General features: G+C 45.0%; 1 protein-coding gene across 1 annotated transcript; it reads left to right on the forward strand.

Moving 5' to 3' along the window:
* The first annotated feature begins 799 nt into the window (after nt 1-799).
* On the forward strand, nt 800-24,666 carry Ccdc25 (coiled-coil domain containing 25). The gene is made up of 9 exons (XM_075949506.1): nt 800-944; nt 2,377-2,424; nt 6,820-6,859; nt 12,940-12,991; nt 14,155-14,230; nt 16,513-16,616; nt 16,770-16,972; nt 18,817-18,862; nt 23,265-24,666. The coding sequence occupies exons 1-9, from the start codon at nt 917-919 to the stop codon at nt 23,292-23,294; spliced, it is 627 nt and encodes a 208-aa protein (XP_075805621.1). The 5' UTR covers nt 800-916; the 3' UTR covers nt 23,295-24,666.

Raw genomic sequence — 24,666 nt, forward strand, 5'->3', positions numbered from 1 at the left:
TCTGACTTGTTGGGGCTTGTTGGAGGAATTCTGTTCAAAATGGACTCTTATAATGTTTATCAGAAATAAGGAAAATTAACAACTGAAACCTAGATGCCATGGAACATTCTGGGAATTTATAGCAAGAGGTTCTGAAGTGAAGAGGTTTGGGATTTGTCCAGTCTATCAGGTAATAAAGGGTAGACATTAGATTTAAAGGGACAATAGTCTTGAGTCCAAACTCCGGTATGCATACTACCTCTGGAAAATATCAATAACAATTCATTTGAGTACCTTCTATATCCTGCCCTTGATGCACAGCCATTTATTTAATTGTGACAGGGCAAGACCGTGCAAGGTTCTTCCAACATCTTGTTTTCTTGCTGAGGCCATTTCAGATTTAACTAGAGTTTGATGGTGAATCCCAGTGGAAAATTACCCAGATCTATTCTGACTAGTTTGATCAAGCCAAAAGAAAAAAAAACAAAACCACATAAGTCACATAAGTCAAGTAGTAGAGGAATGAGTTCATTTAAAATTGAATTGGCCCCTACTGAGTGTCTTTGGATGTCCTGGGAACAGGAACTTGTAACTGTGAAAGAGGCCGTTTTTGCAGTCGTGCAGACCCTGCTAGGTGGAGGGGAAGTCAGAGAAAAAGCAATTTTTCCTTTATCGCCTCAAACAAGATGCGGTTTCCTGGCGCTATTCCTTCAGCCGGCCGCTAGGGCGCAATCCTCCGTCACGGGGACACCCGCCCACCCGCCAACAGCCTTCCTTTCGCCAGGACTAAAAATGGCGCCGACAGGAGGGCGTTGTGACGCGATCTCACGTCCGCCGGAAGTGCCCGGAGGAGAGCCTGGAAGCCGGCTCACCCTCGCGCCTGTTGGCTCTTGAGCTTCGCGATTTGAGCAGGAGTTGCCACTCTTCTACCAGGATCATGGTGTTCTATTTCACCAGCAGCAGTGGTGAGTGACGCCGCACCCTCCAGGGTCCTGCCCCTGCAGCTGCCTCCAAAGCCGGGATTCCCCAGCCGCCGCCGCTGGGCTTGGACCTGGTCCTGGAGCGCATCCTCCCGCGAGCGTCTGTCCCACAGCCTTCTGGGTCCCTGCGCTGCCGTCCCCTTGGTTGCCTGCTGGTCCTCTGGTCGGGGCCTGGGGAGTGCCGTGGGAATACGACCCGGCTCTCCTTACACCCGGGAATGTTCTCATCCCCACTTGACAGACCCTCGAACGCTGCCTGGGCTCGGGAAATGTGTGGGTTCGCCCTAGCATTCTGGCAGCACCCTGGAGGAGCGACATTGACCAATGAGACAGGTGCCAACAGCTGTCTCCTACAGGAAGAGTACCTTGCCCTTCTCAGAAGGGAGGAGCAGGAGTGCCATGGAAAGCAATAGAAGGACTAGAACGTCAGTACAACCCCTCGCCGGGCAGAAGTGCTGTCCGGTTGACATATGGTAACACAACTGAGCTGGGTTTGGAAGGCCAGAAAGTGGTGTTTTGGTTTCCAGGAAATGCTGTGTCCATGTTGTTCTAATCAGTCTCTGATGAACTCACCCCGTTTAAAAAAAAAAAAAGCTTTGATTTTCCCAAGACACCTTTTGAGACCTAGTTCCCACACCATGATGTTAAGTATACACTTTCTTTATCCTGTTAACATGACTTAGCACCGCTCTTCTCTTGTGGCCTGCTCGATCTACAGGGCAGGTCTTCTTGAGAGGCAGTCTGTCTTGTCTCCCAAGCATAGTGCCTTACTCGAAGAGCTAGCTGTTGTGTGTTGTTTTTTTCCCTTGTTGAGACAGTGAGTGGCTTAGGCTGGCTTCAAACAGGGACCCTCCTGCCTCAAGCCTCCCTACCTTTGTTGTTACTTTCTAGGTCCCCCAGTGTGGAGTGATGTTCAGTGTTTGTGTACTTGGTACTTATTTGTTTATTTTTGAGATGGGACCTAATTATATAGCCCTTGCTGGCCTAGAACTCACTATGTAGCTCAGACTGGCCTTGAACTTGTGGTTGTTGCTCATTCTCACTGAAGAAGGCCAAGGTGTAGGACTGATCTGGGAGTGGCCATTAAACTTTATCCCTGATGTGAAGGAACAAATCAAAAGCTATTTCCCTGAAAAGGAGAAAACAAACCATTCAGCAATAAGTATTGGCAAATGTCATCTTTGGGGACGAGATATTATTTTGAGGTCAATAGGACTATAATGCTCTTGCTATGGTTTAAATGTGTCCTGCTGATACCGGTTACTTGAAAGTATAAAACTTATTATTGAAGGATATAAGAGCTGATGGGTAAGTCAGGTGTGGCTTGCAGCTCCTTATCAGAGCCTTTGACACTTGGCTTTCCTGTGAAGCAGGGTTTTGGTGATGTTTAATAATTTTCTTTTTGTTTCTGTTTCAGTTAACTCATCCACCTACACCATCTACATGGGAAAGGATAAATACGAAAGTAAGTTTACAAAAGCATTTGATTTTGAAATTGCAGGCAGGTGAGTGCTGTTTGTTGCGTTTACGGTTTTTGCTATTAATTTCTTCCATTCCTTTTGGAAATTATACTTGACGAACAACATATTTTTTGAGTTCATACACACATTGTGAGGTGGTCCCATTGGAACCCATAGCATATCTGTCACCTCAAACATTGATCATTCCTTGTCGGTTAGAGAATTCAATATCCTGTCTTCTAGCTACTTTGGCATAGACTTTGGTTACTGTATTTACTCTGCCACCGATAGCAGATGTGTTCCTATCTGATTATGGTTTTTCCACTTGGCCTCTCCGTAGCTTTCTCCTCTGCTTGTCTTACTCCACTGGGTCTGGTGTGCAGCTTAGTTGTAGTTCGTGTGCCTTATGTGACTGTAATTCCAGCGTTATAGGGAATGGTGGAACTGAGGGCCTCGTGAACACTGATGGCAAACACTGCAGCTAAGTTACATGCCAGACCCAGTTGAGCAATTGTTTTCCCTTGAGACAAGCTTGTACTCTATAGCTCAGGTTGGCTTAGAACTCATAGCGATCCTCCTGCCTCAGACCCTCGTGTGCTGAGCTTCTGCACGTGAACCACTGTGGCTAGCTAAGTTGACCTAAGTGGAGAGAGCACAGAGTTTGCTCACAGTGTGGAGGTGAGGAAGGCAGAACCTCAGAGGAACTGGAGAGGGTATCATTCCTTGAGATGGAAAAACAGCTGCTTTCTTCCTGGAGTAGAGCGAGGGTTCAGACAAGACAGCTGTGAAGTCGTACCCGCATCAGCTCCTTAGCAAACATGCTGTGGTGTGCAACCTCTTTGGCCCTCAGATATCTTAGATATGAGAGGCTCATAGACTGTAGTTACTGCACAAGGTTGTCAAGGTTAGGGGAAGGACCTGTGGAGTGCTTAAACCCCTGTGAACACTTGTTAGCTGGTTGAGAGATTACTGGAACTTCTTGCAGAAGCCACTCCCCACCTTGCTTCTCTAGGAAGACTGTCTCTGGGGCTGGGTGCCACTACCTCAGTAAGTCTGGAGAGCTGACTGGTCGGTCACACTGTATAGGTGTTTAAACTTTTGGTACTCCTTTTCTGTTTCTCCTGTTTCTTACAAGAACTGTTGGTGTCTAGTCAGGTGCAGTTTGACATTGATAGCAGTTAGAATCAGACAGTTTGTGTGCATTAAAAGAGGCACACATACCATTCTTCAGTAAGAGATATTTGCCAGTAATTTTCATTATTAAACAAGATCAAAAAATGGTTGCCATAAAGCAGAGCTGGTAAGATTAATAGGCTGTATCATGGGCTGGAGAAATTTTCTCAGAGGTTAAGAGCACTGGCCGCTTCCAGAGGCCCCGAGTTCAATTCCCAGAAACCACAAGGTGGTTCACAAGTATCTATAATGAGATCTGGTGCCTTCTTCTGGTGTGTGTATACATAATAAGGAAATCTTTTTTTTAAAAAAGTGTATCATTATGAAGAGAGAACAGATAAAAATAAAATAACGCTTTTTTTTTTTTTTTTTTTGGTTTTTCGAGACAGGGTTTCTCTGTGGTTTTGGAGCCTGTCCTGGAACTAGCTCTTGTAGACCAGGCTGGTCTCGAACTCACAGAGATCTGCCTGCCTCTGCCTCCCGAGTGCTGGGATTAAAGGCATGCGCCACCACCGCCCGGCAAAATAACGCATTTTGAAGCAATTTTTCATTGTAATGAATTTATGGCTTTGACTAAGTGACCTAATGGTGAAGTCATCCATATTACATGAATACTTGAGTTTTAGGTTTCTCCTGGTAGCCCATAATATCTCCGATTATTTTTGCTTGCCCCCCAGCATCCTCCTGGTCTCATGAAGGAAAGGATGCTGTCTATCTCCCTGTTCTACAGTGAACAGTAAGCCACCACTTACCATAGTTATTTAGAGTGGATAGGAACGCAAGTCTGTTGCCAAATATGGTTTACTTTCTGTTGTGCGAAGTTTAACTCTTCTTAGTTTTGTGGGGGGCACCACCCAGCTCCCAAATAAATCACATGTGGAGGCTTATTCTTAGATATGAATGCCCAGCCTTAGCTTGGCTTGTTTCTTGCCAGCTTCTCTTAAATTATCCAGACTCCCTTTTGCCTCTAGGCTTTTTCCTTTTCTTAGTTCTGTATATCTTCCTTTCCTTTTACTCTGTGGCTGGCTGGGTGACTGGCCTGACATCCTCTTCTTGTTCTCTCGTTGCTCCTCCTTTCCTCGTTTCTCCTTCTGTTTATTCTCTCTGCCTGCCAGTCCCACCTATCCTTACTCCTGCCTCACTGTGGGCCATTCAGCTCTTTGTCAGGTGTTTTAGAGAGGCAAAGAATCACAGCTTCACAGAGTTAAACAGATGCAGCATAAACAACAGTCACACACCTTGAAATAATAGTCCCCAACATCTTTCTACTACATCAGAGGTGGAGCCTGCAACTGCGGCTTCTGGGAAGCACCTATAACCTGGCTGCTGTGTGAGTGATGCAGGTTTTGCACCGTATAACTGGGGTGCAGGGGGCAAGGCATTCCCACCTGTCTCTCCTCCTTCTGAGGTTGTCTTCTCTTCACTGAGGGCTTATGTGTGGGGGCCTCATTCCAAGCTCTGTGAGGAAGACATTGGTAGGGCTTTAGCTCCATTCAGGTGTACACACACAGAGAGAGACATACAACAAAGCATGTATACTTTGTTGTGAAGCTATAACTGCTCTGAAATGTAGGGCATGCTCTAAAGTGTGGACAAAATGCAGTGATTCCTAGCACATGCTGTGGAAGGGATGGTGAGTGGGGCTTGAGACTGAGCTGAGAAAGGTCTTGTATTTATAGTAGAATTGATGCCTAGAGACACACACCTCGATGAGCATCTGTCTCCACAACCCTGAATCTGATGTCTAGAGCCCTCTTGTGTTTTGTGTTATTGTGTATGTATAGAATATTTGCTCATCAGAAAACTTTGGAGTCTTTGGAGGTATTGGCCCTTCCAATTTATTCCAATAAGAAACGGAGCTGTGTTTTAAAGCTCCTACTGGGGATATTCCTAGTACCTCCCATTTATTTCTCGTAGCCCTGCAGTTTGTAAGCAAGCAGTGGATAAAACAGGAGTGGAATTTTTAAGACAGGTATTTTCTCTTCTTAGCCAGCAGGTGGCCTCAGCCATACATAGCACACTTAGAAATGTTTTGCTACTAATATTTTCCCTTACTTCAGTTTTTTGCCCAGCTTCCCACTCACATAGTAAATTCCTGATGTCTGCCAGAAACCTCCTGGTCTCTACTATCGCCAAGTGCCCTCTCCTATGAGTTGTATGTATCTTAGCCAGTAGTAGGCTATCCTTTCTTAAATACATCTAAAAATCATAGGAATCGCATGTTCTAACCAGTATTTACCTGCCACGTGTACAGTTATCAGCTAATAATATAATTCTTTTTTTTTCGAGACAGGGTTTCTCTGTGGCTTTGGAGCCTGTTCTGGAACTCGCTCTTGTAGACCAGGCTGGCTGGCCTCGAACTCACAGAGATCCTCCTGCCTCTGCCTCCCGAGTGTTGGGATAAAAGGCGTGCACCACCACCGCCCGGCTTTAATTCTTAAAATAATAAAAAATCAGGTCCTCACCTCTAGTAGCTTTCATCATGCTCCCAAAACTCTTCCTTGTAACAATTCTTTCTCTGTCTCACTAAGCTGACTTGATCTAGCCTTGTAGTCCAAGCTGTTCTCAAACTCACCATCCTTTCTCAGCTTCTCATGTGTATGCAGCCATACCCTGCTGAATTTTCAAGGTTTTTGTCCATCTGTCTGTTCTCTTAAGACACATTCCAGGCTGGTCTTAACTCCTTATGTGGCCAGAGATGACCTGAACCTTGATGCTGTTTTCTCTACCTCCCGATTGCTGGGATCACAGGCTGTGTGAACCACACTCGGCTTCTGTGGTGTTAGGGATCAAACCTAGGGCTTCGTGAACATTAGGCAAGCAATGCAGCCACTGAACTCTAGTCGCAGACCATGCTGATGCTGATGATGTAACCCATTATTTTAAAGTTTGAACAAAATCATATTAGCATTTAAGCATTATAGTTGGTCAGAATTACCTAACTTCCCAGCTGCTGAAGTTTTTTCTAGTATTTGTTTCATTCAAAGGAAACATCTTTGGGTTTTGAATTGGAAGTGTGACAGAAGCCATGTAGTGTAAATTATCTAACTGTAAAAGCTCTCTTTCTTTTCAAGCCTCCCAGTTCCGCCTCTGTTGTCTCCTTTAAGGAAGAGGAGAAAGTGAAGGGGTATGGGCTGCTTTTCCCTTCCCAAAAATAAAAATCCTGGATATTTCCACTTAACAGTTTTTCTTAATTTCTTTTTCCATCCTCTTGTGTCTTACTGTAGATGAAGATCTGATAAAGTATGGCTGGCCTGAAGATATTTGGTAAGTTGCAATTTTTATTCTGCTTCATTTAGGTTATCATTTAGATTTTTAAACATAACCATCTACCTGCCTCCTTTAATTAAAACACCTCCTACGTGGTGTTTTGTTTCTAGTGTCCATGAGTAAATAGCTGTGGTTTCCCTCATTGCTCCACCCCTATGACCCAAGAGAAATGTGCGGGCTCCCAACACACCTTCTTAGCCACTTTCTTTTCCATGGCCATTTTCCACTGCTTATTCTGACCGTCATATTCTCTCTCCTGGAACCTAGTCTCAACCATTTGAGTGGAGTATCCTTCTCCCTGGATAAGTTCTCAGGCCCTGTTTACTTGGCTGTAGTAGTAGTTGTTGTTGTTGTTGTTTTTTCTTTTCTTAGCTCTTTGGTCTGTGGGGACCCACCACCTAGCTTCCAAATAAATACATGCAGACTTATTTACTTGTGATTGCCTGGCCTTAGCTTGGCTTGTTTCTAGCTAGCTTTTCTTAAATTATCCTGTCTGCCTTTTGCCTCTGGACTTTTGCCTTTCTCTATCCTACATGTCTTTCTTTCCTCCTTTCTCCGTGGATTGTGTGACTGGGTGGCTGGCCCCTGGTGTCCTCTTCTCCTTCTCTCGCTCTTCCCTCTTCCTCATTATTTTTATTCACTCTGCCTGGCCGCCCTGCCTGCTATGGGACTTTCAGCTCTTTATTAGACCACTCAGGTGTTACAGGCAGGCAAAGTAGCACAGCTTCACAGAGTTAACAAATGCAACATAAAAGAATGCAACACATCTTTGCATCATTAAACAAATATTCCACAGCATAAATTAATGAAACACATCTTAAAATAATACCCCACAACACTTAGTGCACATTTCTCAAGCGCTTAACTCTGCCAAATATTGTCAAGTGTCAATACATTTAATTTCTCAGCATTTATGAAGTACTGCTATCATACCTGTTTTACAGACGAGGGACAGAACAGGTCTGCATTGGCTGTTACTGGCCCAGCCCAGGATCTCACAGGCCCAGCTCAGTTTCCAAATCATTGATTCGCTCTCTCCTTCAGTTCACTGAACCCTCCACTCCCACCCCCAGACCCATTGCTGTAGCTCTACAGATCTCTTTTCTCCAGCTGTGGGCTGGAGAACTCCCCCTTATCTCCCTGGAGTGCTATGAGGTTAGATGGCCACTTTTCAGAAGCACTGGTTCAGTTTTCAGTGAGGTGTGCTGCACTGAGCACTTAACAGGGAAGTATTGTATGGAGAGTAACTCAAGCTCCACTTGCTCCCCCTTACCTGCGGCTCAGAAGCCTCCACATATCTGCAGGACCTCCCCAAAGGACCTCTTGGACTTCTACCTACTTGGTTGTAAAGAGCTCTAGTTCATGGCCCTGGTGGGCATGTTCACCTATCATTCTAAAGTCCACACTGAGAACCAGAATGTAGCTGACACATGAGGAATGTTAAAGCCTTATAAAAACAAAAGCTGTTCCAGCACAGTGTGCTGGCTTCTCAGCTCAAATGCACCATCAGATGAGACCCTGCTTAGGGCCCCTTGGCGCAGGTGGGCAGATTGTACTGCTCAGAATTTCTGGAATTTGTGGCTTTCCTTCAGAAGGCCCTATATCTTCAACAGGACAACTCTTCACCTGCTTCGTGAACTACTCAGGTCGTTAGTGCTGGCACATAATGAGAGTTCCATACATCTACTAACTTCCCACTCAACTCACTTGCTGCCATCCTACAAACACCCCCTGGAAGTTTCCTCCCGGGGACTGCTTCCTGTTGTCTCTCCTTTGCGTGGCTGTCGTCCCCAGCTGAAGTAGTTCCTGTAGATGCCGGGCTCTCTGATGCACTGTCTGTGTCTGTTAGGCAGTTACCTGCTATACTTTTTGCCCCTTTGTTTTTTGAAGCTAGAGTTTGACTATTTCAGGCTTCCCTGGAACTCACTGTGTAACCCAGGCTGCCTTTGAAAACACAGAAATTTCTTCTCTCAGTTTTCCAGGTGTTAGAATTAGAGGTACCATGTTCACCGATGCTGTACGTTAGCATACAGATTTGAGGATAGCTGCCTATGTAGGAAAGGTTACATATTAAAATACAACTTGAAAGACAGTTTGCTTGAGGTGTTTTTTTTTTTTTAGCTTGAGACTCAGCAGGCTTATATCGACAGGTACCTAGAGATCCCTTTTGGCACCTTTAATAGTCTAGAGATTAATGACCAAAGTTCAGCACAGTTGACTTTTATTTCCAGAAGTTATTTGAGAACTCAGGGCTGCTGGAATAGCCCCGAACCTCGGGGCCCCGTTCCAGTTCCTGTGCTGTCAGTCCTGACAATCTGCCAGGGATTGTCCTGGACAAAAGAGTGGCCCTGAGCTCTTCTGCATTCTGATGTTAACCTGATATTCTCCTGACGCTGCCTTGGGGGATTTACCTGTGGCAGCAGCTGAGTCTGTCTGGTAAACCTTCTGGGGTTCCTTTAAGCAAAGACTCTTCTAGGCATTAAATGAGATTAGAAATAAATCGGTTTTCAAGTGAGAAAAAGAGAGAAGTATGTCTTTGCTACCTCCAGACTGCCAAATGCACAGTATTTGCACAGCCCTCCCTTCAAGAAACTGAGCCGCTCACTGCCTGTGCCTCTACACCCTCAAGTAACTGTTCCTTTATCAAAAATTCTAGTCTCTGAGTTAGTGAAGGGGATCAAGATGAGCAGGGATGGGAACATAACAGGACAAGAGGCTAAAAGTGGGCATAGTTAAACCTCAAGTGGGCATCGTTAGGAACACTAGAAAGACTTAGCAAACACAGCAAGTTTGCTCTGAATTACTTCAAACCCTGTATTCCTGTTGGTCTCTGCCCTTTGTAACTATGTAAATGTAAGCCTGACGAGACTGTAACCACAGAACTCTTAGAAAAGGAAGCATGTATTTGGACCTGACTTACGGTCTCAGAGCCTTAGCCCGAGACTGGTGGAGAGTGTGGTGGCACTGGAGCAGTAGCTGAGAGCATCAGGCAGAGAGAAAGACTGCGGCTGGCATGAGCTATTGCAACCTCAGAGCCCACCCCACTGACACTTCCCTAATCCTTTCAAAGAATTCCACTCCCTGGTGACTAAGTAGTCCAATATATGAGCCCATGGGGGCCATTCTTACTCAAACCGCCATTCTAGCCATGGTACTCTCATGAGTGCTTATGAGTTCATACCTAGGTATGAACTCGTTAGTATATATTGAATTGGTTTGATATTTCTATTGACAGCATTCCATATAGGAGACCTTGAAGAAAAAGAATCTGCTATAGCTACTATTGTTAGTGGAAGGGCTCTTACTAATAAAGAGCTGCCACTAAGTAAGCAGAAGTCAGAGTGGCAGGTGACTTCTCACTTGAGGTCAGTTCACAGCATAATATTTTCCTTAAGATTCTGAAAGGAGGGACTGGAGAGATGGCTCAGAGGTTAACAGCACTGGTTGCTCTATCAGAGGTCCTGAGTTCAATTCCCAGCAACCACATGGTGGTTCATAACAACCTATGAGAGTTCTGGTACCCTCTTCTGGCATGGAGGCACATGGCGGCACAACACTGTATTCGTAATAAATATTTTTTTTTTAAAAAAAGATTCTGAGAGAAAAATGAAATATACAAAATTTCTAGATTTATAAAAGGGATTTTTCAGGGTACAAAAATGCCCAAATAAAGGTGATAATTAATATGAATTTTACATGGGAACACAAATGAGTAAATGAACAGTTTGGAAAAACATGAATCAAATATTACGTAGTGTCCATTTCTGGCTCTCAGTAAAGACTAAGAAGCAACATAGATCATTTGCCTGAAGTCTGAATATTGTTCTGTATCCAGAACAAATAAGATATTTTGCATCTTTGAGGACATTAGAAACAGCATAATCTTAGCCTTCGTACTGAATCATACTTGTCTATATCATGTACCAAGTGTGAATGTATGACCCTTTAACACCTAGAGTAGATGTCGAGAACAAAAAAAATGCCTGGGGAAGTCTGTAGGGGGTGCAATGAGGCCTCCTTATGGTTTTGTTTCTTTGTTTTGAGACAGGGTTTTACTAAGTAGTCCAGACTGACTGTAAACTTATGATACTCCTGTCTGCTGGAATTAGAAGCTTTGCCACTATGCTCAGTTTCCGTAGGCTTCCTTAACCCTTGTTAGGGACAGCTCCAGCTAAAGTTAACTGAGTCACCGTGTCAGGCGTGTGTAGGAAGGACTGTCACTAATAAAGAGCTGTCACTAAACAGGCAGAAGTTAAGAGTAGCAGGTGTTCCTTCTCAGCTGAGGTCAGTTCATTGTTTGATGCTTGAATTCTAGGCCCATCTCTGTGTGTCACAAAGTGAGTCAACTTCATTTGATGAATTATAAGCATGAAAAATGTCACATCAATTTTAATAGATTGCATTAAATTGATGGATAATAAGAACCCTGTCTTAGTAAGGGTTACTATTGCTGCGATAAAACACCTTGACCAAAAACAACTTGGAGAAGAAAGGGTTCATTTCACTCCCAGTCCCATATAACATTCACCATCACAAGCAGTGAGGATAGGAACTCACATGGGGCAAGAGCCTGGAGGAAGGAGTTGATGCAGAGGCCATGGAGGGGTGGTGCTTACTGGTTTGTTTCCCATGATGCTCAGCCTGCTTTCTTATAGAATCCACGACTACCAGTCCAGGGATAACCCCACCCACAATGAGCTAGGTAACTGAAACTCCCACTAACGTGGCTCTACTCAGAATCCCCCACATCTATCACTAATAGATTTGCCTACAGCCCTATCTTATGGAAACATGGTCTCACTTGAAGGTCCCTCCTTTGATGATGACTCTAGCTGCTGTCAAGCTGACATAAAACTACCTAGTACAGATCCTAAGGAAAAGTGACTTTAATATGCTGTGGAGGTATGTCCCACCTCATTCCCAACACTTAGGAGGCAGAGGCAGAAGAATCTGTGTAAGTAAAATGCTAGTCCATCTACATAGCAAGTACCAGACCAGCCAGGTGTTGACTGAGGTTTCTGTCCCACTAGGTCCCACAGCCATTTAGTTCTAAATAAACACAGAGATCTACATTCATCATAAGCTGGTTGGCCTAGTAGCTCAGGCTTCTTATTAACTCGTATAACTTATAGTAGGCCATAATTCATGTCTGTGTTAGCCAAGTGGCTTGGTGCCTTTTTCGGTGAGGCAGTCACATCTTGCGTGCTCTATGTCTGGCTTCCTCTGTGATGACTGCAGACTGACTCTTTCCTCTCTTAGAATTCTCCTGTTCTCACTGTCCTGCCTCTACTTCCTGCCTGGTTGTCCCACCTATACTTCCTGCCTGGCTTCTGGCCAATGACAGAGTAAAAGACCATTGGTCCCCCAGCAGCCAGAGCTACGTAGTGAGTCCTATGCCAAGAAAGAAGCAGTGCCGTGGGGCGTCCTGACTGATTTTAGGACAGCACCAGTGCCGCAGAGACCCTGTCCACCCAGGGATGCGCATTGATGCCATTGTCTGTGAGTGGGGCTTGGTGGGGGATTGGAAAAATTCTAAGTCTGATCCATTTAATGATGTAGTCTGCTTAGTGAGCTGACTTTTCTCAATCTGAACTTGATCCTTGTTTTTGGTTGTTTTGCCAACGTTGTAAAGTTGAGATATCAGAAACCATATTCTATTCTCTAGACTGTAGTCCTGAAAGGCTCCCAGGTCAGCAACAGTGGACTTTCACTGACTTCTTCCATCTTTTCTCATTGAAATTCTTTCCCTGGTTTTTTCTTAGCCTGTGCTTTAGTTAGGGGCAGCCAAATCTCAATTCTTCCATGAAGCCCTTGGTCACTGATTGCTCTTTTTGTCACTTGAAGCTCCACTCTCCCAGGATGTTTTCCTATTTACTATCTGACTCCTCTTGGCCTGGAGCCACGCCAGCTGCACAGCTCCCAGGTTCCTCTTGCCTCTCCACGTCGCTGGCCGGCCCTTTGGAGATGGCAACAGTTTTATAATAAGTCCCAGGGGGTAATTTCTTGGAGTGGGATGCTTTTGACGCAAGTGGCCGAGGACATGGTTGTTTTGCTAAAAGTGGTTTCCTTCCTTGCAGGTTTCACGTGGACAAACTCTCTTCGGCTCATGTATACCTTCGATTGCAAAAGGTAACGGAATGTAAACATGAATTCATGACTTTCTCTTTAGTGATGAGTACCATATATTCATAATTTTAAATGTAGCTGGGAATGTAATTTAGTGATTGATAGAGTACTTGCCTAGCATATAGAAGGAAGGCTCTAGGTTCACCTGTCAGACACTACACCACACCCACACCCACACGCACATACCACACACTACACCCCACACACACACACCACACCACACCACACCACGCACATACCACACACTACAGCACACACACACACACTACACCACACCACGCACATACCACACACTACAGCACACACACACCACGCGACACGCATACACACACGTACACACACCGCACCACATACACACACTACATACACACACACACCACACCACACCACGCGACACGCACACACACACGTACACACACCGCACCACATACACACACTGCACACACACACACACCACGATACATACACACTTGGAAATTATATAAGTTTGAAGCACAGCAGTGAGATAAAGTTATTTCAGCACTGAGTTCTATGTAGCACTTGCCATCTGACGGCTGTTTCTGTAATCCCATGCCCAATAGAACCTGATTCTAAACTGATTTTCTCCATTGTCTTTGTTTATTTTGGAAATAGCTTTATTTATTCAGATCTTTGATTGATAGCGATTTCTGTAGAGAAAGTGGCATCTGTCACTTCTCCCTTGTGGTTGGTAAATAGTGGGGATCCACCACTCCACCTGATTTTGACGGGGGGAAGATGGTCTGTGAGATGTTTGGGATCCAGAATTCCAAGGCATCTCTTTCAAAGGACGGTTATAGGGACCTCAGGCAGGGAGACTTCTAGATGCCGAATGGGCACCATTTCTCCTCACGCTTTCCAGAAAAGAACGAGGACAAAAGCTCCTGGGTCATAACTGCAGTAAATATGTGCGGCATGGTTCTTAAAAGGTGTAAAGTACAGTTTTCCCTGTTAGTGCCTTCTCTTAGTTCAGGTAGCATCCTGTGTGGGCATGGTAAAGTCACTTCATCTTTCAGTGTTCTGTAACCGACCCAAAGAGCCCCTGCATGCTGTAAGCCCGTGTCCCGCAGGTAAGACAGCAGGTGCTGTGAGGGTACCAATGACCATCAGTAACCAAAGAGGACCATTCGGTATATTTTATGTTGCAGGGAGAGAAGATAGAAGACATTCCAAAGGAGGTTCTCATGGACTGCGCCCACCTCGTGAAGGCCAATAGCATTCAAGGTCAGTTTTCCTACGAGTGTTTTCTGAGTCAGCGTGCACTTTTTCTGTGTCTGGAGTGAAGTTCATTTTAGCAATCATGCTGTTGACTTTGGCATGCTTCTGAGGATGCCGGAGGAGAAGGCTGAGGAGGGGCAGTTCTGCTGCTTGTCAGGGGGGTAGCAGCTCATCTCCCGCTCCTCAAGTCCCACTGTCCCTCTGAGTCTTGGCACTTGTGACTCTCCCTTTCCCTGCTTTGCCCCAGCCTGGCAGTAGCAGTGCAGTGCTGATAGCTAAGGAGGTGTGTCTCGTGGCTCTGCTGTCAATGTTGCCGCCTTTGTTTGTCATCAGATCTTAACATTAGAGGGGTTTGTTTCAGTTTTCTTTTTTAAAAATTTAAACGTAATTTTATGTGTATGGTGTTTCGTTTGCATGTGTGTCTATGCCATATGAATGTCTGGTGCCCTTGGAGCCCAGAAGAAAGTGTCAGATTACCTGGAACCGGGTTACAGACGATTGTAGCCACCACGTGGGTGTTGGGAATTGAACCTGGGTCCTCTAGAAGAATATCTAGTGTTTCTCACTACTAAGCCATTGCTCCAGCCCCTTGTTTGGGTATTTTGAGCCAGGATCTTGCTGTGTCGCCTAAGCTAGTGTGGAACTCACTGTGTAACCCACACTGGCCTGATACTCACAATTTTCCTGTTTTGGCTTCCTGGATGCTATACCAGGCTTAGAGCTAGAGACTTTAAACCATGTCTTTTCTTTTTCCCCTCTCTTCCATGCTTTATCCTTCCTTTAAGTTGTGATGGCCTGGGTGGTCCTTGAGTCTTGTTTTCTTTCAGAAGCTCTCTGGGTGAGCCAGTGTGCAGTGTGGGCTGGGAACAAGCGCCCTCTGTTTTAGGCAGTAGTTAAAATACTGGGCTTGGTGCCTGCTCATTTCTACTAGGTAAGATTTAATCTGAACAAAAGGTCTAGGATGGGGATAGCACTTCTGAAGGGGTTTGAGAGGTATTGGTCTGAGTGACTGATATAGGGTAGGATATAGACCTGGCTAGAGAGAGATAAGTGGTTATAGATGAAGGTGGAAGATGACCCGGAGCAAACACAGCTGACAGCAGGCGCTGGGGTCCATGACTGCATGGTGAGAGCTTGGCAGCCTTCCTTCCTTCATGCAGACTGCTGTCTTCAGCCTCAACTCAGGCGGCCTTAATAACAAAAGACGAGTGTATACAAAGAAGCTTAAAATTGACCTTTGGAGCCACCAGTTTTCAACTCTATACATCAACAGGCTGTTATGAGTGAGGGTGCTCTGTTTCATGAGGAGACTAGATAATCTTATATCTTCATTTACTGAAGTGAGCATTGAAACAAGCAAACTCTTCTGTGTTCCAGCTTCTTGCACACTGCCTTGTTCTCCCCTGTGCCCCTGACTCGCAAATGCGCCTTGGTTCAAAGAGCCGTCGACCCTTTATTCTCGGCTCTGTTTCTTTCTTTTTAATGTCCTTACAGTTTACGAGTTCTAGAGAGAACATGGGGGAGGAATGGTAACATGGGAATTAACTCCCCTTCCTCCCTTAGCCTTCCAGTGATTGCTCATATAACAGACTGTGAAGCTGGGCCCCGAGTTCTGCTCTTAATGAGTACCAGAGGATGCTGCTGAGGACTGAAGAGATTCGTGAGAGTGCAGGGGACACGCCACTAGCAACTCTGTAGTTGCCAAATTCTTTCCTGCTCAACACTAAGGGAACAGGGATTGAACTTGCTGGTTTCTGCTAAATTGGCCCATTTTAGGTCAGAATCAGGTTTGTTTAGGGAAAAGGGCTCCACTGATAACCGAACAAACCTTCCTAAACGTGTTGGTGTCCTCAATGTCAGATGGGGTCAGAGAGTAATAGGCACCTCTGAGCTCGTTGCCAGGCTGGCTCTCGGAAATCCCAGGCTGTAGCTGTATATTACTGGTATATTACTGGTTACCCATTACTGCCTCAAAGATTCCTTCAAGAGTCTAGGGAGACTCCCTTGGTTCTTTTCTCTAGAAAACTATGCACATGGTAATTTTGTGTTCAATTTTAGGGAGTTCTTGGAAGCCACTGATGTTAGTCGTTTACCTTGTTTTTCCCGCTGTGACACTTTGGCTTCATGTTTGACTTCCCACTTGTCTTTTGTGCTTTGTGACATCGGAGGTGTCAGGATCTCCGATCTCAAGCCATGACCGGGATGGGTGGATGATATTTTGCTGTGGGTGAGGGCTACGCCTCTCGGTTTCATGTTTCCTGCCTGTTGAAGACAGTCTCTCTCGGCAGGCTGCAAGATGAACAACATTAATGTGGTATACACGCCTTGGTCTAACCTGAAGAAAACAGCTGACATGGATGTGGGGCAGATAGGCTTTCACAGGCAGAAGGATGTAAGTGTTCATGCCACCACGGGAGGCGGGGCCCGGCTCCAGGCTGACTGTGATGTTCCTAAGGGTGTTACACTGGGTGAGGAAAGCCCAAGACTTGCCCCTCTTAGGTGAGAGAAAAAAGGCTAAGTACTTTCCCCTTTACCTCCCTCACAGGTAAAAATTGTGACCGTAGAGAAGAAAGTGAATGAAATCTTGAATCGATTAGAAAAGACCAAATTGGAGAAGTTTCCTGACCTAGCAGCAGAGAAAGAAAGCCGAGACCGCGAAGAGAGGAATGAGAAAAAAGCCCAGATTCAGGAAATGAAGAGGAGAGAGAAAGAAGAAATGAAGAAGAAACGGGAAATGGATGAACTTAGGTACGATGGGGCTGTGGCCTTGCTATTGCCTGACACAGGTTATCCCCGCGGGCTCTGCTCACAGATTTTCTGGTGGGAGGAGGGCACATTAAAGCTCCGAGTGTTGAATGTGTTGTCCTTTATTGTAAGCCATTATGAGCTTTCCTCAGAATCTGGTCTGTTGAGAAGGAAAAGGTAAGGGAGTGTGTAGTCTTGCGCAGCTGTGCCGTTGAGACAGAGACGCGAAGCTGACTAACTCAAAGCTGCTTCCACAGCCTTTTTCTGCCCTTAGAAAGTTGAACATCGTTAGTGTGCTGGGATTAAAGGCGTGCACCACCACAGCCCAGTGTTCATTACCCTTTTTAAAATACTGGAAATTGAACCAGGGGCCTTGTACTTGCAAGCACTCTACCACTGACTGAGCTATATTCCTTTAAAACATTTTTGTCTTGAGACACAGTCTCACCAAGTTGTCCAGGCTAGTCTCAAATTTATGATTCCCCTGCCTTAGACTCCATATAGTTGGGATCACAGAAGTACCACCACACCCAAACCCCTACTGCTACTGCTGTATGTGCCCAGACTCCTCGTGTAGATTGTAAGCTCTGCAGAGCCTTGTGACCCCTTGGACAAGACAACATTTCGCATGTGTAGTTAGTCATTGTGTCATGAATGAATACATGAAACTATTCCCTGGTAGAATAATTCTAGAAGCTGGTATCAGAACTAAGGAGTGTGCTAGCCAGCCATTCTATAGGCTCAGGGTCCTTATATAGGAGGCAACAAAATGAAACAGGACCAAGGTCCCAAATATTTGGAATACTAGATCGAGAAGGCTCAAGGAACATGGAGCCAAGCCATGCAGGGACCTTTTTTACCTGTGTATCTTCCTCCTGAGCATTATGATGTCATCAAAGTCTCAAGCAGAGCTGGAGCAATGCCTTTGCAGGTGAAAGATTTTGCCCTCAAAACTTGACAAGCTGAGTTTGATCCTCAAAACTCGTGGCAGATGAAGAGCCATTCTCTGACTCGGTGCGCATGCTGCACTTACTTGCACACACAAGAAATAATGTTTTTGAAGTTTCAAGCAGAAAAGATGAGTCTTTTGAGTGAGTGAGCCCGTTAATTTTTTGTGACAGTATCTCACTCTGTAGTTCAGCATGACCAGGAGTTGGCTGCGCACCCAGGGCTGCCCTCTCATTCGTGGCAGTCTCCTGCCACGGCCTCCTGAGTGTTGGGTTTTTCAGGGATGGCCCAGTGGTGGCTTGTGATTTACTAAGAGCTCTTTGCCTGTTCGGTTATAGAGGGAGCCAGAGGCAGTGTCGGTGGAAGTTAAGAAGTGATTGGCAGTTGTCCACACCACACTTGGACTATGATGTAGCTTGAACTATGATGGTGACTTGAAGGTAGAGAAGATTGTACCAGTGAGAGGCAATTCACTGGTGACGGGATAAGATCCATTTTGATGGTAGCTTGGGTTGAGGACAAAAGCTCAGAATGACTCCTGGGTTTCTCTGGCTTGAAGTGAAATGGACAGTGATGGCATTCTAGGCAACAGGAGAAAGAAATGCATTTCTTTTCATGGGGGATGTTTTGTGTTGGATGTGGACCGAAAGTCTGGAAATGCCTTTTCGGCATTTAAAAAGGTGTTGGGGCAGTTGGGTTAGAAGGAGGGAGCCCGGAGGAAATGTGGCCTTCCGAAAGGCACTCTTGTGTGCTGCTTTCATCAGAGGGGGTAGTTTCAACAACTGGCTTCAGCCTTCAGCCAGCGTGGTAACCATCTGCAAGATGTGGGTTTTAGGGTGGTAGCCACCCATGAGATGCTTACTGAGCGATAACCTCACTTTGAATATTTTTTCTTCTAGGAGCTACTCATCACTAATGAAAGTTGAGAATATGTCTTCAAATCAAGTATGTTCACGTTTCTTGCTCCAATATTGTGCGTTGAAATACTTCACAGAGTCTTTAGTAGCTGAGTTACTATTATTGCATTTCAGACTGCTTATCATCTAGCACACTGGGGGAGATTTCAGATTGCTTACCATCTAGCACACGGGGGTAGATTTGGCAGGCCTTGCCTTCCTTCCCGTGCTCTTGTGTTCATTTAGTATGGGTCACTGCACAGAAGCAGAGTCTGGTGCCTCGCCTGCTGTGAAGGGCAGGCCTATTAGTATTGCACAGTGTGTTATTCAGCTTTCTGTCACTTAACACAAGACCTGAGATGATCCATTTATGAGGAAAGAAGCTTTATTTTGACTCAGGGTTTTGGAGGGTTTGGGCTATGGTCAGCTGCCCTGCTGCTTTTATCCTATATTAAGACAGTACATCCTGGTGGGAAAGCATGGGCCGGCAAGCTGTTAAACCGTGTGGCAGCTGGGAGGCAAAGAGGGAAAGAGGAAGGGTCCCAGTACCCTATGAAGGGCGTGCCTCAGTTACCTGACTTCTCCACACCAGGCAGCACTTCTTAAATGTTCTGGAGAACAAGCCTTCAGCACATGGCCTTTGGGGACATTTCCAGATCCAGACTGTGGCAGCCCCCTGCAGTCCACTTCCTTGCTCCTTTCCTGTTTCCAGACTTTCTAATGTATTTGCATTTGTTAATTTCCTCCACTAATGTGGCTATAGATTCCACTGTACACTTCAACAGAACCAGAATTTTACTCCTTTTAATTAAAAATAAATGTACCAAATACAGAGATCATCTGTTTCAGCCTAAATAGCAACACTGATTTTTTTTTCCATCCTTGTTAGGACCAGGAATAAGTGTTGATGTGTTTCGGGTTTTTTTGTTTTGTTTTGTTTTGTTTGAGATGGGGTTTTGTTTTGTCGCTCAGGCTGCCATAAACCCTCCTTAACCCAGCCTGGTCTTAGACTCTCTCTTCCTGCCTCTGCTTCCCAAGTGCTGGGATTACAAGCATCTACCATCACATTTGGCTCAGATTTGTATAATACGGTTTTCAAATGTGGGCTTTCCGTCTGTATTGTCAGGTATGTTAGAGACGAACTGCAAAGGCTGTTTACATGAAAATTATGTTAAGCCTGTGTTCTTTAGTCACACTAGCTTTGTGCGGCCCAGAGGCTGCTTATGTCAGCAACAGTGAAGGACCTGCCATTAGTACAGAAAATTCTGCTAAGCGTCTCAGTTTCCCAAGTAAGGTTATCTTTTTAAACTCCAAGCTCAGTGTATGAATTGGAATCAGTAGGGTTTTAGACATTGTTTATCTATCCAGTACCTATCCAGGAATATGTAAGATCATATCTTTACTCCCACCTTTGTGAAGGACTAAATTTTTGAGTATCCTTTATTAATCAAGATAATTTATAAATTATTTTATAAATTATTTATTTATAAACAATTTATAAATTATTCCTGAGAAATTCCAGACACGCACCATGTAATCCAGCAGGACTGAGTATGAAGTCAGGAGATTTAAACTGTCACTACAGTGAGCCTACTGCAGTTTTAGCCTTGCTAGGGGGATGTTGCTCAGTACAGAGACATTACCTCATAAGGTTGTTGTACCCTGTAAACAAGGGTGTGCCGTGAAGACCGTGCTAGACTCTGTCATGACATAGGTAGTCGTCCCTGATCCTTACTGAGCCCTGAATTTGTTTAGCCTTCTGAACGTTATTCTTGGCTTTCTTACAACGCAGAGCAGCTTAACATTAGGAGAAGTCTGTGATAGATTCCAAGTCCAATTCAGTTAAAACTAGTGCTCCAGCCTCTGCTCTGCCGACTAGTATTTATCCAGACTTCCTATTTAGAAGCTTTCACCAGAAATCTGGCCTATGTTTCAACCTTGTACATAACAGTCCTGTCACGGTGGATCTTAACAGCTTACATGTTCCGGAATTGGAAGCACAGACATGTATGCGCACAGGCCTCATCAATCAGCTCTTGATTGAGGCACTGGTTTCAAGGCCCTAGGAATACTAAAATCTGAAATCTGTAGATGCTCAAAACCCTTATAAAATGGAAGAATATTTTCATGTAACTTAGGTTTTCTCTCCCCATGTGTTTTATCCTGTGTTGTTATTTATACCAGTTGCAATGTAGATGCAAACAGTTGTCACAATTTATTGCTTAGGAAGTAATGACAAGCAAAAGGCCTGTGCGTATGTGTGTGGGATTTCTAAGTGCTTTCTGTCTGCATTTGGTTGGATTTTCAGACATAGACACCCACAGATGCAAGGGGCCAGTGGTGCATGTGTATGCACAGTCACTGTTACTAAGAGCCCCAGGACTACAGTGTTCAACCAGAGACAAATGCTCACTGCTCCCCCTTCCTCCTGCTCTGTTACTTGCTGGGTGAGGTGCTCAAATGGGAAGAAGGCTTCAGTCTCCTTGTAACAGTTTCTCTTCTGTTAACCATCTTGTCTTTAACAACCTGATTTGTAATGTGATCACTTGTCTTCATTCAAAGGCTGATGCTTATATGAGATAGGACTGTGCAAGCTCATCAGGAAGATTGCTGGTCTCTGTCTCTGTCTTCCTTCTTTCTCTTTTCTTTGTTTTTTTGTTTGTTTGTTTTGTTTTTTTGAGACAGGGTTTCTCTGTAGCTTTGGAGCCTGTCCTGATACTCGTTGACCAGGTTGGCCTTGAACTCAGAGATCTGCCTGTCTCTGCCTCCCAAGTACTGGGCCACCGGCCACCCTGAGCTAGATTTTCATCTGAGCTTTTAGTCTTCTATTTAGCATAACCTCTTTTATCTGTCACTTTTGTCCTTTTTGGTTTGGGCTTGGAGGCGTAGACTGTTGCTGTTACAGTCTTCTTGCCTATCAGTTTATCACTGGGTGACAAGAGGTGTGGCTTTGAAGCTGAATCATTTAGGAACTGGGGAATCTGAAATGTAATAGTTGACCAAGGAAAGTCCTAGACCACAGACATATAGTTAAGCATTCCTGTGGTCCCAGAATACCTGCCCTTGGGCAGCAGGAGCTCTGCACACATCTAATGCATAGCCCTGGAGGGACTTGGCACCCTTACCTCCCAGGCAGTTTTGATGACGGGGAAGCTGACATTTGAAGATGCACACTGACTCTTCCCAGTGTCTGATGCTGCTCTTGAAGTTCAGGACTCTGAGGCAGTCAGTCCTGGTACCCAGACAAAACACAAACAGATGAGCCAGCTTTCCTGAGGCTCTGATTCCTGTGCTAATAAAGGAGAAGCTCCATGCACAGCAAGTTAAAGAGTTTGCTGCTTCCAGAGGACCTGGGCTCTGTTCCTGGCACCCTCATGATGGCTCACAACCTCTTAAAACTCCAGTTCCAAGGGATCTAGTGTCCTCTTCTGACTTCCCAAGGGTTTCTGCATGCGTGTGGTACATGCACACACACTCTAAAATAGTTTTTTAAGAAGGGGGAAGAGGAACAACACAGAGATGCTGGCTAAACCCAGCCTTTATAAAAACCACCATTTTCTACCGTCACCTAATATTTTCCTACCATTTCCAGCCAGGGACCTTAAAGAGAATCTACATTGTGCCTCTGGCTCTTGGCAGTATTGCTGTTAGGCAGTAAGAGATAGACATTGAAGCCAGTGCAGTGGCCGGTGCTGCCGATGAAAGGGGGCTGGGGCTGCACCTTTGTGTGGCCTGTGGGACTTAATCAGCCCATTGCCTGTACACTGTCGTGTATAAGAGACCTAACTGACTAGCTTGATTACTAGCCTTTGCTTGGCTTAAGGACTTTACCTACTAAAAAGGAGCAAAAATAATCAGCTATCTTGTGAAATCAGAAATCTATGAAAACCATGAGGTTCAAAATACTGGAGTTTAGGGCAGAATTTTTTTTTACTTTAGTTTTTTGCATATGGCAGTGTTGTTGGCTTAAGGAATCAAGATACTGTTGATTAGCATACTTGTTGAGGATTGGTCCTTTTCTAAATTGTGGTGTTTAGGGTATGCGGTGTGACATGAGCTGTGTTCAGAGAGTTAAGTCACTCCAGGGAAACAGGTTCCCTAGCCCTCATCTCAGTTCCTCCCTTTTTAAAATTGAGAATCCACGCGAAATGCTTAACTATTTCCTTCCCTTCCTCACCCTCATCCCACCCTCTACGAGTTGGAGTGGGCTTTCGTCCGTGGTAACTTGGGGGTTGTGGTAACGAGCATGTTGTAGGCTGTGGCTACTCTCCCTGGTCTTTCCAAGAGCCGATGACAAGGGGGCAGTGATGAGTTTGGTCATCTTCCTGCTACTCCATGAACCCCGAGATGAGGAATAAGAAAGAGGGGTGGTGGGTTAGCTTACTAGTAAACGTAAGATACCGACTGACCATCCTCAAGGCCTTCATCCTCTCACTTTTTGTCCCCCTCAGGATGGTAACGACTCTGATGAGTTCATGTGAGCTGAGCAAAGGACCCTGGGAAGAAATGAATGTGCAGACCATTACAGCTCTTTTGATTGCATCTATATTCTGAATTACAGAAACCAACCAACCAAAATTCTACCTTCATTCTACGTAGACATCATTCATTTTGGACCTTTTTTTAAGTCGTTCCTTTTGCCGATGAAAAGAACAGATGTGTAATATAGTTGAAGAGAACTTACAACTTTAGGAAAAGAAAACTATTTTTGGCAGGACATACGTCAGTACCTCGTGAGGGCTGGCTGCCTTTGTTCATGAGCTAGGCATTCGAGCAGACCAACTCTGGAAAGTGTTTCTATAGCTGTGGTCTGGAAACAGATGTCGCAAAATGCGTTCCCTATTTCTAAAATATCTCTGCTTCCATTAAGACTGCCGGTGGCTTCCTCTGGTCAGCACCCCTGATGTCGATTTCCTGATTAAAAGAAGGGCATATGAGTTTTGAAGACACCCAGTCCTTAAGAGTTGGATTTCAATATTGACAGGTTCTCTCTAGTTGATCTCAGCGTAGCTAGCCCAGCTCTTAGCTCACCCTCAAGGTGAGGGCCCCCATCCTAGCATCGTGGTTACATAACTGATCTTAACTAACTTTAGGAACTTGTTACCTGAACCTCAAGTGACCCCAAGCCACTGATGTGATAACCAGGCTCTGCCGTCATTTCTCTGCGTGGAGGGGGACAGGACGGGGTGTTCTGCCGGCAGTGTGAGTGACAGTTTGCCTCATTTTTCTTGACTGTATCATGAAACAAAAGTCCACAGCGGATTGTGAGTTTTAGAAAGAATCAAGCAGTTTCCTAGTGAGCAAGTCATCTATCTCCTCACTTTGAACTAATATTTATTTTGAATTGTAACCGCAAAGTTGTAGGCTTGGTGACTTCATGTGGAGCATTGGTACTGGTCTGAGCCACCTGCTGTCCAGTTGATACATTTTATTATAGTGTTTAAGGGAACCCCTGGAGAGACCCAGCAAACCAGTGAGAGAGAAGAGAGAGCAAAGCCTGCAGGGGAGTGATGTGTAGATCATATTTAAATATGATCATACCGCACAGCACAGTGCCCACAGCACTGGGCTGCTGAGCCAGCAGAAACAATTTCTTCAGCAAACGTACCGTCATCACTGAAGTATGAGCAGAACCAGAAGACCGATGATGCGTGTTACTCCAAGTTGAGCATGAGTTGAACTGGAAAAATTCCCTGAAGCATAACTCATTAGCCAGATTTGAAGGGGTGTGGGAGCCAACACCAGAGGGTGTGTGTGTGTGTCTGTGTGTCTGTGTGTGTGTGTGTGTGTGATATTTAGACTGGAATTCTGTGATTTTAAAAAATTATAATAAAGTATCATTTTTATCAGAAA

The sequence above is a fragment of the Microtus pennsylvanicus genome, chromosome 15 (assembly GCF_037038515.1).
Source record: "Microtus pennsylvanicus isolate mMicPen1 chromosome 15, mMicPen1.hap1, whole genome shotgun sequence".
NCBI lineage: Eukaryota > Metazoa > Chordata > Mammalia > Rodentia > Cricetidae > Microtus > Microtus pennsylvanicus.